The 14,410-nt window shown below is 34.2% G+C and overlaps 1 protein-coding gene across 5 annotated transcripts in view; it reads right to left on the bottom strand.

The window, feature by feature from the left end:
* Positions 1–14,410, bottom strand: part of STXBP5 (syntaxin binding protein 5) — a 171,217-nt gene that overhangs the window by 17,386 nt on the left and 139,421 nt on the right. For all 5 annotated transcript variants that reach the window (XM_049654494.1, XM_049654496.1, XM_049654497.1 and 2 more), the window contains one exon: positions 5,459–5,570. In XM_049654494.1, the coding sequence (XP_049510451.1) occupies positions 5,459–5,570 (112 nt within the window). The remainder of the gene's footprint in view (positions 1–5,458; positions 5,571–14,410) is intronic.

Raw genomic sequence — 14,410 nt, 5'->3', positions numbered from 1 at the left:
TGCAGCCAAGAATCCTTTATCTAGCAAGGCTGTCATTTAGAATAGAAGGAGAGATGCTTTCCCAGACAAAACTAAAGGAGTTTGTGACCACTAAACCAGCCCTGCAAGAAATTTTAAGGGGTACTCTTAGAGTGGAGAAGAAAAAAAAAAAAAAAAAAAAGACCAAAGCAACAAAGGCTACAAATGACCAGAGAAATCACCAGAAACATCAACTCTACAGGCAACATAATGGCACTAAATTCATATCTTTCAATAATCACTTTGAATGTAAATGGACTAAATGCTCTAATTAAAAGACATAGGTATTAGAATGGAAAAACAAAACAAAACAAGATCCATCTATATGCTGGTTACAGGAGACTCATTTTAGACTTAAAGACACCTATAGATTGAAAATGAGGGGATAGAGAACCATCTATCATGCTAATGAATGTCAAAAGAAAGTCAGAGTAGCCATCCTTGTATCAGACAAACTAGATTTTACAATAAAGACTGTAACAAGATTAAACCAGATGGACTGAACAGATAGATTCAGACATTTCATCCTAAAGCAGCAGAATACACATTCTTCTCGAGTGCACAAGGAACATTCTCCAGAATAGATCACATACTGGGTCACAAATAAGCCCTCAACAGGTACAAAAAGATCGAGATCATACCATGCATATTTTCAGATCACAATGCTATGAAACGTGAAATCAACCACAAAAAAAAATTTGGAATGTCTTCACATACATAGAGGTTAAAGAACATCCTACTCAAGAATGAATGATTGGGTTAACCAGGAAATTAAAGAAGAAATAAAAATATACATGGAAGCAAATGAAAATGAAAACACAACAGCTCAAATCCTCTGAGATGAAGCAAAGGCAGTCCTAAGAGAAAACTATACTGCAATTCAGGCCTATCTCAAGAAGCAAGAAAGGTCCCAAATACACAATCTAACCTTACACCTAGAGGAGACAGAAAAGAAACAGCAAATGAAGCCGAAAGCCAGCAGAAGGGAAATAAACAAAATTACAGCAGAAATAAATGACAGAAACAAAACCAGTAAAACAGATCAAAGAAACTTAAGAGTTGGTTCTTTGAAAGAATAAACAAAATTGATAAACTCCTAGCCAGACTTATCAAAAAGAAAAGAGAAAGAACCCAAGTAGATAAAATCATGGATGAAAAGAGATCACAACCAACACCACAGAAATATAAACAATTATAATAAGGGAATACTATGAAAAATTATATTCCAACAAACTGTGAAATCTGGGAAAAAATGGACAAATTCCATTTTTTTTGGAATTTGGAAACTCACAAATAACCAAAACTGAAACAGGAAGAAATAGAAAATTTGAACAGACCCATAACCAGCAAAGAAACTGAATCAGTAATCAAAAATCTCCCAACAAACAAGAATCCTGAGCCAAGTGGTCTTCCCAAGGGAATTCTACCAGACATTTAAAGAAGAGTTAACACCTATTCTTCTTAAACTGTTCCAAAAAATAGAAATGGAAGGAAAGCTTCCAAACTCATTCTATGAAGCCAGAATTATTTTGATTCCAAAACCAGATTCCATTAAAAAGGAAAATTACAGGCCAATATCTCTGATGAAACTGGATGCAAAGATTCTCAACAAGGTATTAGCAAATCAAATTCAACAGTACATTAAAAGACTAATTCATTGTGATCAAAAGGGATTTACTCCTGGGCTGCAGGGTTGGTTCAATATTCACAAATCAATCAATTTGATATACCACATTAATAAAAGAAAGGATAAGAGCCATATAATCCTGCCAATAGATGCAGAAAGTGTTTGACAAAATACAGCATCGATTCTTGATAAAAACTCTCAACAAAGTAGGAACTGATGGAACATACCTCAACATCACAAATGCCATATATGAAAGACCCATAGCTAATATCATCCTCAATGGGGAAAAACTAAGAGCCTTTCCCCTATAGACAGGAACAAGACAAGGATGCCCACTCTCACCATTACTATTTATTTAACATAGTATTGAAAGTCTTAGTCTCAGTAATCAGACAATAAAAAGAAATAAAGGGCATAAAAACTGGCAAGGAAGCAGTTAAACTTTCACTATTTACAGATGACATGACACTCTATGTAGAAATCCCAAAAGACTCCACCAAAAAATTGCTAGAACTAGTACATGAATTCAGCAAAGTTGCAGGATGTAAAATCAATGTGCAGTAATCTGTTGCATTTCTATACACCAATAATGAAACAACAGAAAAAGAAATAAAGGAATCAATTCCATTTACAATTGCACAAAAACAGCAAGATACCTAGGAATAAACCTAACTAAAGAGGTAAAAGATCTGTACTCTGAAAACTATAGAAGACTTATGAAAGAAACTGAAAAGAACACAAAGAAATGAAAAAGCATTCCATGCTCATGGATTGGAAGAACACTGTTAAAATGTCTATACTACTCAAATCAATCTACACATTTAAAGCAATCCCTATCAAAATACCACCAGCATTTATTGCAGAGCTAGATCAAACAATCCTAGAATTTGTATGGAACCACAAAAGACCCCAAATAACCAAAGCAATCCTCAAAAAGAAAAACAAAACTGGAAGCATCACAATTCCAGATTTCAGGCTATGTTACTAAGCTGTAGTCATCAAGACAATATGGTACTAGCACAAAAACAGACACAGATCAATGTAACAGAAAAGAAAACCCACAAATGGACCCACAACTATATAATCAACTCATCTTTGACAAAGCAGGAAAGAATATCCAATGGAAAAAAGATAGTCTCTTCAACAAATGGTGCTGAGAACACTGGACAGCAACATGCAGAAGAATGAAACTAGATCACTTTCTCTTACATACACAAAAATAAATTTAAAATGGATGAAAGACCTAAATGTAAGCCAGGAAACAATCAAAATCTAGAGAGTAACACAGGCAGCAACCTCTTTCACCTAGGCCGTAGCACTTTTTACTAGACATGTCACTGAAGGCAAGGGAAATGAAAGCAAACATGACCTATGAGGACTTCATCAAGATAAAAAGCTTCTGCACAGTGAAGAAACAATCAACAAAACTAAAAGGCAGCCTACAGAACAGGAAATGTTTGCAAACAACGTATCTATGAAGTATTAGTATCCAAAATCTATAAAGAACTTATCAAAATCAACAACCAAAAAACAAGTAACCCAGTTAAGATATGGGCAGAAGACATGAATAGACACTTTTCCAAAGAAGACATCCAGATGGCTAACAGACACATGAAAAGATGCTCAATATCACTCATAATCAGAGAAATAGAAACCAAAACCATGATGAGATACCACCTCACATCTGTCAGAATGACTAAAATGAATCACACAAGAAGCAACAGGTGTTGATTCCCCTTTCTCCACATCCTCATCCTCTTGCACTGCTGGTGGGAATACAAACTGGTGCAACCACTCTGGAGAACAGTGTGGAGGTTCCTCAAAAAAACTAAAAATAGAACTACTGTACAATCTAGCAATTGCACTATTATGTATTTACCCAAAGGATACAAAAATAGATTTGAAGGGGCACATGAACCCCAATGTTTATATAGCAGCATTATCAACAATAGCCAAACTATGGAGACAGCCCAAATGTCCATTGACTGATGAATGGATAAAGAAGACATGGTGTGTGTGTGTGTGTGTGTGTGTGTGTGTGTACATATATACATATGTATATGTGTATATATATATATATATATATACATATATGTACGTATATATATATATAATATTACCCAGTCATCAAAAAGAATGAAATCTTGCCATTTGCGATGATTTGGATGGAACTAGAATGTATTATACTAAGTGAAATAAACCTTTCAGAGAAAGACAAATATATAATTTTTACTGATGTGAAACAAAACAGCTGAATATATGGGAAAGAGGGGAAGAGAAGAAAGGGAAAAAAAAAAAACCACAAGGGACTCTTAAGGACAGAAAACAAACTGAGAGTTGATGGAGGGACGTGGGTGGGAGATGGGCTAGATGGGTGATGGGTATTAAGGAAGACAGTTGTTGTGATGAGCAGAGGGTGTTGTATGTAAGTGATGAATCACTGAATTCTTTTATTTTTTATTTTTTAAAAATTTATTTATTTTGAGGGAGACAGAGAGACTGTGAGCAGGGGAGGGGAGAGAGTGAGGGAGAAACTCAAGCAGGCTCTGTGCTGCCAGTGCAGAACTCGATGTGGGGCTTGAACTCACGAAACTGTGAGAGCATGACTTGAGCTGAAATCAAGAATCAGACTCTCTACTGACTGAGCCACCCAGGCGCCCACTGAATTCTACTTCTGAAACCAATGCTGCACTATATATTAACTAAAATTTGAATTAAAAAAATTGAAAGTAAAAACTGTAAAAAAAAGGAAAAAAAAAAAAAAAGATCCCATCCTTGCCTGTTCTAGGAGCCTGCCTAGCTCATATGAACACAGTTTAGTATCTCAGCCTCCTGCTTCAGATTAGCAAAGCACTCCAGAGGAAGATTGTCTTCAGTTTTTTAGGCTCAGCACTCTGGGTTCCCATCCTTCCCTATGAATAGTGTTCTTTACTATACCATTAGCTCTTTGATATTTTAAAGAATTTAAAAAATACATTTTTAAAATTTTGTGTTACTCTATCAATTATCCTTGGCGAGACTGTTATTCCAAATTATCAGCTGCCCATAGCTTGAAGAACAGTCTTCATTTTTCACAATGAACTAAAACTGACTGATTCCCAGAACCAAGATGATTGATCAATCATCTGGACAAGTCCTGAAAGTTAAATTGCACTGCACTGCAACTTAATGATATTTAATCTTATAGTTTTTCTAATTAGTCAAGCAAACACAAAAGGAAAATTCTAACGTATCTTTGCAAAACAGAAAGAGAATAAAAGGAAAAAAAAATAAGGATAGATAACAGCTATTTGAAAGAAAGGTCAAACATTCAAGGATTCATTAGCTCATTCAAGGACCAATTTCTACTCTGTGCCAATTATGTGGAAGGTAGTAAATGAACGAGATTTTGCTATTTTAAGTAACTTTTTACTGCAATGAGAATAGTACTAGGGGTTTCCTAAGATAAATGTTTAGGTAAAACACTTTTTCAAAGTTAAGGTCACCAAATGAAGTTAATAATAGAATTGAAATAATAAAAGATCATATTTAATGAAAATAAAGAAAACACTTTCTAAATTATTCATTAAGTTGTGAATACTCATTTTTAACCACCCGGACCTATTCTGATCTTGGTTCCCTGAGCAATATATTCCCCTGATACTGGTTAGAATGACCAAAAAAAAAAATGTCCTTTTGCTAAAAACATGGATATATTAATTGTTGTGACAAAGGGAAAAAGGTGAACATAATTTATGCATGTAAGAAAAGCCTACATGGCTTGAATGCTTCAGTTTTACAGATATAATATCCAAATTAAATCAGTCAACTTACACAGTTCTTCTCTATCAAGAGATTGTGCACCACCTCCAAATAAGCCTTTAAAGAATCCCCTGTTTGGTGCTTCAGGTGTTTCTACAGGAGTGAAGAGTTCGCCCAACATCTCCTTTAAAATCAAAACAAATTGTAATTGGTAAAGTTACAGGGAGACTAAACTATAATTCACAAAACCATCACTGCAAATTCTTCAACTTAAGCTTATAACATTACCTGTTGAGATTCAGAAACAATTAATGAGCATATTTCAAGTGATCAGATCTAGTACATACTGACTTAAACAGTTAAAACTAAATTGACTAAAATGAACTTGCTGTTTGCTACTTTGTCTCGATTATCTTCATCACACTTCAAGCAAAGATAATATTCCTGCTTAAACTGTAAGAGGATTCCAATCTTTATGACAACATTATCCCTTAATTCTTAATATCAAGAATTGATAACTGGATTAATAATTAGGTCTTCCTACATTAGAAAGAAGAAAAGCTACTAGGAAGATGAGAAGTTTAGTGTAATGATGATACATGATTTTGGAATTATCACTTTCAGCTGAGTCAGAAAATTAATAACTTAGAAAGACACATCAACTTCTGTTTTCATAAATATAGCCCAGGAAAAGAATTATGCCAACATACACCTGGAACTTCAGAATTCTGGTAGGGAGATTGAAAGGCTTCTTTCTGCCTTGTCTGAAATTACTGTCACTACTCTTCAGAGCACAGAAATTGTAAAACTATCTCAGGAGACAAGAAAGGTTGCTGACATATTAATGATTTTGTAGATAAATACATAGAGAGGGAAGAGGAAGTTCTATAAAAGAAGGAAAGCAGCAACATTATATAAGGCAGCTCCGGGAAGCTTTAGAAGCAAAATAAAACTATAGTGAACTTTGGAGGCTGCACTTCTGCCCACTGATGAGAAGTAGCTATGATAAAAAAGACAAGTACATTATTGGTTCCAGGTAGGAGTTCTGCTGTATCTGATTTTACATTATTATAGTTGAAAATGAAGTATGTATTTTTTGATTTCCTTAGGGCTGGGCTAAGAAAGTTAACGATGAATGTCCAAAGACTTTACTTTTAAACATATTCATATTAATATTGTCTCTCCAACCAGATTATAAACGGAAGAGAGAATTGTTAACACTATATAACACAGTTTCACCTACAATGTTGAAGTGGATTGAAACCTATACATTTTAGTTTTCTTTCCTCCAAATTTCTACAAAGTGGAGTAAAACTGGAATGTAAAATTTCCTTTAGTCAATAAAACAAACTTGTTAAAACTCACCGTAGAAACTGATAATGATTATTTAATTCAAATTTATATTAGATGATATAACAAAGGTGATTTCCAATCATTTTTATACTGTGCTATACAGATTCCCATTTAAACTATATTTATTAAATTGATACAACAAAAAATGGCAAACAGCTACCATTTGAGTGTCTTTTATGCTAAATCAAGAGTAATATGACATATAATGAGTGACAGTATAAAGATATGCATTTTAAAGTTTATTTTAAAATCATGGTTTAGAATTCTGAATTTATTTGGTGCTTAATAAGATTACAATTTGATAAATATAAAGTAAGAAATATAAAAAAAACAGATTATAGCTATAAATGAAGAGTCACTTATAGTGGAGAAATGACTGTTTAGAACCAGTATAAACTTTGGAACCACATAGACTTGGGTTTGATTCTCATCTCTGCCTTTTACTCACAGAGGAATCTTATGCAAATCAATCTCTCAAAGAACTAGTTTCCTCAACTTTAAAAAGAAAAGATAATAACACTTACCCTCAGGAATGTTATCAAGATTAAAGATAATGAACAACATATAAAGAGCCAAGAGTAGACACTCAATGATATAAACACTAAAATTAGAGAAAAAACTCCTTTCACACAATTAAAGATGAAACAAATTATAAAATACAGAAATTACTTATCAAGAGATCAACAATATGAATAGATTATCTTTAAAGGAAGGTTAATAGGGATTTCTTAGAGTCTGCAGTCTCAGTATTAAGATTTGGGGAGAAATACTGATATTAAAAAAGTATATATTACGAAACTATTAAATAGTGTCTGTAGATTTTTTTGCTTGTGCTTAAATAAGGATTTTACTGGGGAAGCTGGGTGGTTCAGTCGGTTGAACTTCTGACTCTTGATTTTGGCTTAGGTCAGGTCATGATCTCAGTTTTGTGAGTTCAAGGCCCCTTGTCAGTCTCCATGCTGACCCTGCAGAGCCTGCTTGAGATTCTCTCTGTTTCTCTCTCTCTCTGCTCCTCCCCTGCTCATGTTCTGTCTCTCTCAAAATAAATAAATGAACTTAAAAACAATTATTAAAAAAAGTAAGGATTTACCTATGATTAAATTTACTATTTAGAATGATTAATTTTAATTTCTGGTGATGCTGGTGAAATCTAAATTAGGTTTGTATTTCCTATGATATCTTTCTACATCTAGTAACAGTAAATTATTGTTAGATTCATTCATAATAGTGTTATCAACAGTTCACTTTTTTATTGCGGAGTTGTATTCTACTGTATGGATACACTATAATTTGATTTTTCATTCATCTGTTGATGGACACTTGGGTAGTTTCTGGTTTTTTGGCTAGTACAAATAAAATAACCATGAATATAATTTCCTTTTCTCTTGAGTTAAAAAACTAAGAGTAGAATGGCTGGGTCTTTGGTTTATGAATGTTTAACTTTTTAAGAAACTTCTAAGCTGTCTTCCAAAGTGGGTGTACTGAAGCAGTGTAGACCTTTTACATCCTTGTGAGAACGTGACATGGTATTCTTTTTACAGCCTTTCTAGTAAGTGTTTAATGGTGTCTCATTGTGGTTATAATTTGCAGTTCTGTAAGGCCTAAGAATATTGAACATCTTTTCATGGTGAAGCATCTGTTCAAATACTTTGCCCATGTTTTTATTGGGTTGTTTTATCTACTTTCTGAGGACTTTTACAGAATCTTTTACAAATTCTGGATTTAAGTCCCTTATGGATATATGTTTTGTCAAGGCTTTCTTCCAGCTTGTGGCTTATCTTTTTATTTCTTAAATGTCATTGAAGAGCAAAGTTTTACATTTTGTTGAAGTTGTCAATTTGTTCTTTTATGGGCAGTGAGTCTGGTGTTGTAGCTAAGAAATCTTTGCCTAACCCAAGTTAACAAAAATCTTCTCTTATATTCCTTCTAAAAGTTGTATAGTTTTAGGATTTACATGTAAGTCTATGATTCATTTTGAATCAAATGCTGTATATATTGTGAGGCACGAATTAAAGTTCTTTTTTTTTTTATTTTAATTTCCAATTTTTCCAGCATAATTTGTTGGAAAGGCACTCCTTTCTCAGGTGTATTGCCTTCATCAAAAATCAATTGTCCATATATATGAGGGTTTATTTCTGAACTCTATATTCTGTTACATTGCTCCATTTATCTAATTTGATGTCAGTATCATGTTCTTTTTATCACCGTAGCATTATAACTCCTAAAACCAGGTGGTGTAAGTCCTTCAACTTTATTCTTTTTCAGAGTTGTTTTGCTTATTCTAGGTCCATGAATCTCTATAGGAATTTTAGAATAAACTTACCAATTCTTATAAAAAAATCCTACTGGTATTTTGTTTGAGATTGCCTCAATATAGATCAATTTTGGGAAAACTGGTATTTTAACAATATTGAATTTTCTGACCTACGAACAAAGTACATATTTCAATTTATTCATGTCATTAAAAATTTCTTTCAGTGTTTTGTGATCTTCAACGTACAGGTCTTTGATATTTTTTGTCAGATTTATCCCAATGTAGTTCATATTTTTTGTTGCTATTATAGTGGTGCTTTTTAAATGTCAATTTCCCAATGCCCATTGCTAGTATAGAATTTTTTTTTTTTTTTTTTTTTTTTTTTTTGCATATTGATCTCATACCCTGCATCCCTGTCAAACTCACTCATTATTTCTAGTAGGCTTTTGGATAGATTTCCTAGATAGATGATCTTGTCATCTATGAATAACAGCAGGCTTACTTTTCCTTTCCAACTGAGATGCCTTTTCTTTCTTTTTCTGGCCTGAATGCACTGGCTAGAACCTTAAATACAACAATGAATAGAAGTTTTGAGAGTGAGCATCCTTTTCTAGCTCCTGATTTTAAGAAAAAATAATTCAGTATCTCATCACTAAATATGTTAGCTGTAGATTTTCCCTAGACGTCCTTTAAGCTCCCTTTTATTCCTTCTTTGCTGAGGTTTTTTTTCTTTTAATTAAGACATGGATGTTGGATTTTGTCAATTGCTGCTAGCTTACTAATATGATGAAATTACACTGATTGATTTACAAATGTTAAAGACAATTTTACATTCCTGGGATAAATCCCACTTGGTCATGATGAATTGTGACCAGAATTATCCTTCGAAATACTGTTGGATTCAATTTGTTAAAATTTTATTTAGAATTTTTAAACCTGTATTTGTGAAGTATATTGGTCTATATAGAATTTTCTTGTAATGTATATCTATTTTTCATATCATGTTAATTGTAGCTTCTAGAATGAGTATGGAAGGATTTTTCCACTTTGAGTTTTGAGTTTTGTGTAGAACTGGTATTTTTTCCTCCTAAAAATGTTGACAGAATCACTAGTGAAGCCATCTGGGCCTGCAATTTTCTTCTCAATTATTCCAATAGATATTCTTCAGGTTATCTATTTTTTTTTTTTTTTTTTTAGTGATCTTTGGTAATTTGTGTCTCTCCAGGAATTTGTCCGTTTCATCTAAGTTTTTGAGTTAATTGGCATAAAGTTGTTCATAATATTTATTACCCATTTTAATATTTGTAGAATACAGTAATGCCACTTCTCTCATTCTTGACACTGGTAATTTGTAACTTCTCTCTTAATAATCGACTGGCCTGAGATCAATTTTATTGGTTTCAGAGATCAAGTTTTAGTTTTATTGATGTTTTTCTACTGTTTCCTTGTTTCTATTTCTGTTTACTATTTTCCACTTGGATATTTATTATTTTCTTTCTTGTGCTTACTTTGGGTTTAAGTTGCTTTTCCTTTCCAGTTTCTTATAGTAGAAACTGAGGTCACTGATTTGATGAGTTTTTTTTTTTTTTTTTTTTTTTTTTAATATAAGTGGTTTAGTGCTACAAATTTGTCAAGTTTAAACACTCAGTTGCTTTGGGGCACCTGGGTGGCTCAGTCGATTAAGTGTGTGACTTCGGCTCAGGTCATGATGTCATGGTTTGTGGGTTTGAGCCCGGCGTCGGGCTCTGTGCTGACCGCTTGCTCAAAGCCTGGAGGTTGCTTCGGATTCTGTGTCTCCTTCTCTCTCTTCCCCTCCCCTGCTCGCGCGCTTACTCTGTCTCTCAAAAATAAATAAATGTAAAAAAAAAAAAAAAAAATTAAACATTCAGTTGTTTTTTCTACTGCTATGTTTTCAAGTTACTTAATCTTTTCTTCTGCATTGTCTAACCTGTTGTTAATCCCAACCAGTATATTTTTCATCTCAAAAACTACAGTTTTCATCTCTAGAAGACTGATTTTGGTCTTCTGTACCTTCCATGTTTCCACTTAACTTTTTGAATATGTGAAATATTGTAACTGGTTTGATGCCCTTCTGTACTAATTCTAATGTTTGTGTCAGTTCTGGTTTGGTTTCTTTTAAAGATCGATTCTTCTTCTCATTATGGATATTTTCTTATTGATTTGACTGGATGCCAGACCTTTTGATTTTTGTCTTGTTAAGTACTAGATATCTTTCATTTCTCTAAGTCATCTTCAGCTTCATTCTGGGATACTAGGAAACATTTCGATCCTTTTGGGTTTTCCTTTTATGATTTGTTAGGCAGGTCTCAAGCAGTGATTATTTTAAGGCTAATTATTCTTCAAATAATGAGCCTGGACCGTCCTGAGTACTCTACCTAATTGCCCACTGAAGTAGTCTGAATATAATGGCCATCTAAAATATCAGGTTCTAATCCTAGGGGCACCACGGTGGCTGAGTAGGTTAAGTGTCTGACTTCGGCTCAGGTCAAGATCTCTCGGTTTGTGAGCTCAAGCCCCATGTTGGGCTCTGTCCTGACAACTCAGAACCTGGAGTCTGTTTCAAATTCTGGGTGTGTCTCTCTCTCTCTGCCCCTCACCTGCTAGCACGCTATGTCTCTCTCTCTCAAAAAATAAATAAAATAAACATTAAACAAAATTAAAAAAATAAAAAAGAGTCCGACACTCAAAAGAAAAATGACCCTCTCTACACCTTGATGTTGGCTTAGTGAAAATCATTTCAGATTTCTGACTTCCCATAGTGTGAGAGAATAAATTTATGTTGTTTTTGGCCACCAAGTTTGTGGTGATTTGTTATAGCAGCTACGGGAAACTAACACATTCATGAATTATAAACTTTTTTAGCTTGGCTGTTGAGAACAGGCACTTGTTTCTGGCCCTGGGACCAGGCACAATTCCCTCTAATTCTCCCCTCCTTTCAGATGGTTCTTTCCCAGGCCGGAGAGTTTATCCACGTGCATGTGCTCGATAACACTCTACTGAGTACTCTCAGCGGACCAGGGTTCTCTCTATATACAGTTCTCTCCTCTCTGGTACTGTCTTCTAAGAACTCTTAACTTACTTGGTCTTCCCAGACTCTTGGTTCTGTCTCCTCTACATGGGAAGTTGTTCAGACTCCGCCTCAGTACCTTCCCTCTATGCCATGCTCTGAAACCTCTATCAAGGCATTAAAGCTGGGGTACTTCTTTGTTTCTTGTCTCTCGGGAATTACTTTCTTTCACTGCTTAATGCCCGGGATTGTGAAAACTGTTGTTTTGTGTTTATGTCTGCTCTTTTTGGGTGGCTTTAGGCAGGAGGGTTATTACTCTGGTCCCTATTATTCCCTGTGGGCTGGAAACTCCATTAATGTTTGTAGGCATCTTCTTTATTTTTTTGGTTAAAGCAAAATGAATGCACAATGTATTAGGGCATTCTGGAAACCAAGGATTAGTGTTTATAAAGTTCATGGTATTTAAATCAGACTTTTACCAAAGCATTATTTTTAAGCACTGAAAACACAGAAGTAAATAAAATGTCAGTAATGTCCAAAGAGAACATTCTATCACAAACTGCTTAGAGTTCATTTTTTTCATTTATATCATGAAGGCAGACAGCAGATAGTTATTAAAATAAATTGAGTATACTACTAAATGACCATTTCATTAAAAAGTAAATGGGTAAAGTTTACTGCAGCTGTTACTGATTTTTACTGAAATAAAACACTGACCAAAGAATAGATCTGATTCCCAAAAAGTGATGAAGTTTAAAATCTTGAATAGTTGAATTAAGGCCACACTTCAGACGAAAATGAATTAGGAATATATTCAATTGTCCATTGAATTAATATTGTACTTAATACTGTAACAATTTTACTAGTGAAAGAAAACTAAAGAAAAATTTTACCTTTCCCAGAAAAAGCAAAAGTTTAGTTCAGAAACCGAGGAATCTTTGTAAAAACAACTCCACCCAAATGTAAATGGAAATTTATATCTAAAATGTCATGTATGTAATTCTATTTCACTCTCAAGGTTTATAATATCATTAGAAGGACATTTCCAGGACTGTCTAGCTTACTGAAAAATACTAACATCTGACAGCACCAACTCTTTATCAAGCACGATGCTAAGCCCTTTATGTGCACTGTCTTCTTTAATTCACCCCATATTCTTTGTAATCCTATTAAAATTTTTTTTTGATGTTTTATTTATTTTTGAGACAGAGAGAGACAGAGCATGAGCTCCAAGGGGAGGGGCAGAGAGAGAGGGAGACACAGAATCCGAAGCAGGCTTCAGGCTCTGAGCTGTCGGCACAGAGCCCGACACGGGGCTTGAACTCACAAACCGCGAGATCATGACCTGAGCCGAAGTCGCACGCTTCACCAACTGAGCCATCCAGGCACCCCTGTAATCCTATTTTTAAAGATGATGAGGCTTAGAGGTAGTAAGTAACCTGTCCAAGGTCATATAATTGTGTAATTATTATCAAGAATGGGACTTAAATTCAGTCTTGACTCTAAAGCTCATATTCGAAAAAAGCCACAAATTTAAACTTACAAATAAATAAAACAGGGCTAATTAATTGTAAAATCTTACATTATAAAGTTCCCTTAAAAAGAAAAGTTCCCTTATATAAGGGTTTCCTCTAAATATCAAATAATATTTTAGCTCAGTATTTCAATAGCATTTTTATTTTAAAATGTGAAACTAGATGGATCATTTTTAAAAATGTTTATTTTGAGAGAGTGCACCCATGAGCGTGCACAAATAGGGGAGGGGTAGACAGAGAGGGAGAGAGAGAATCCCAAAAAAGGCTCTGTGCTGTCAGGGCAGAGCCAGATGTGGGGCTTGGTCTCATGAACAACGACGTCATGACCTGAGCTGAAATCACAAGTTGGACACTTAACCAACTAAGCCCCCCAGGCGCCTCTAGACTGGTCATTTCTAATATACAGTTGACCCCTGAACAGTGTGAAGGATCAACTGCCAACTGCCACGTATAATAAAAAATCCACGTATAACTTCTGAATCCCCCAAAACTTTGCTAATAGTGTACTGTGGACCAGAAGCTTTACTGACAACATCAACAGTGGGTTAGCACATATTTTACGTATTATATTACATACTGTATCCTTACACTGAAGTAAGCTAGAGGAAAGAAAATGTTAAAACCATGAGGCAAAGAAAATACATTTGCACTACTATACTGAATTTATTGAAAAAATCTGTGTATTTAAGTGGACCTGTGTGGTTCAAACATACCTTGTTCAAGGGTCAACTGTATATGCAAGCACATAAGGCACTTGAATATTAAAACAAGAAACCGTTTTGTATTTAAACAATGTCAGATCAACCAAAATATTCAGAGAAAAACTATAAAACCTTATTTTTTCTTTTACATGT

Source organism: Panthera uncia, assembly GCF_023721935.1.
Source record: "Panthera uncia isolate 11264 chromosome B2 unlocalized genomic scaffold, Puncia_PCG_1.0 HiC_scaffold_24, whole genome shotgun sequence".
Classification (NCBI taxonomy): Eukaryota; Metazoa; Chordata; class Mammalia; order Carnivora; family Felidae; genus Panthera; species Panthera uncia.
The sequence above is the reverse complement of the archived record's forward strand: the minus strand, read 5'-3'. Positions and strand labels throughout refer to the sequence as shown.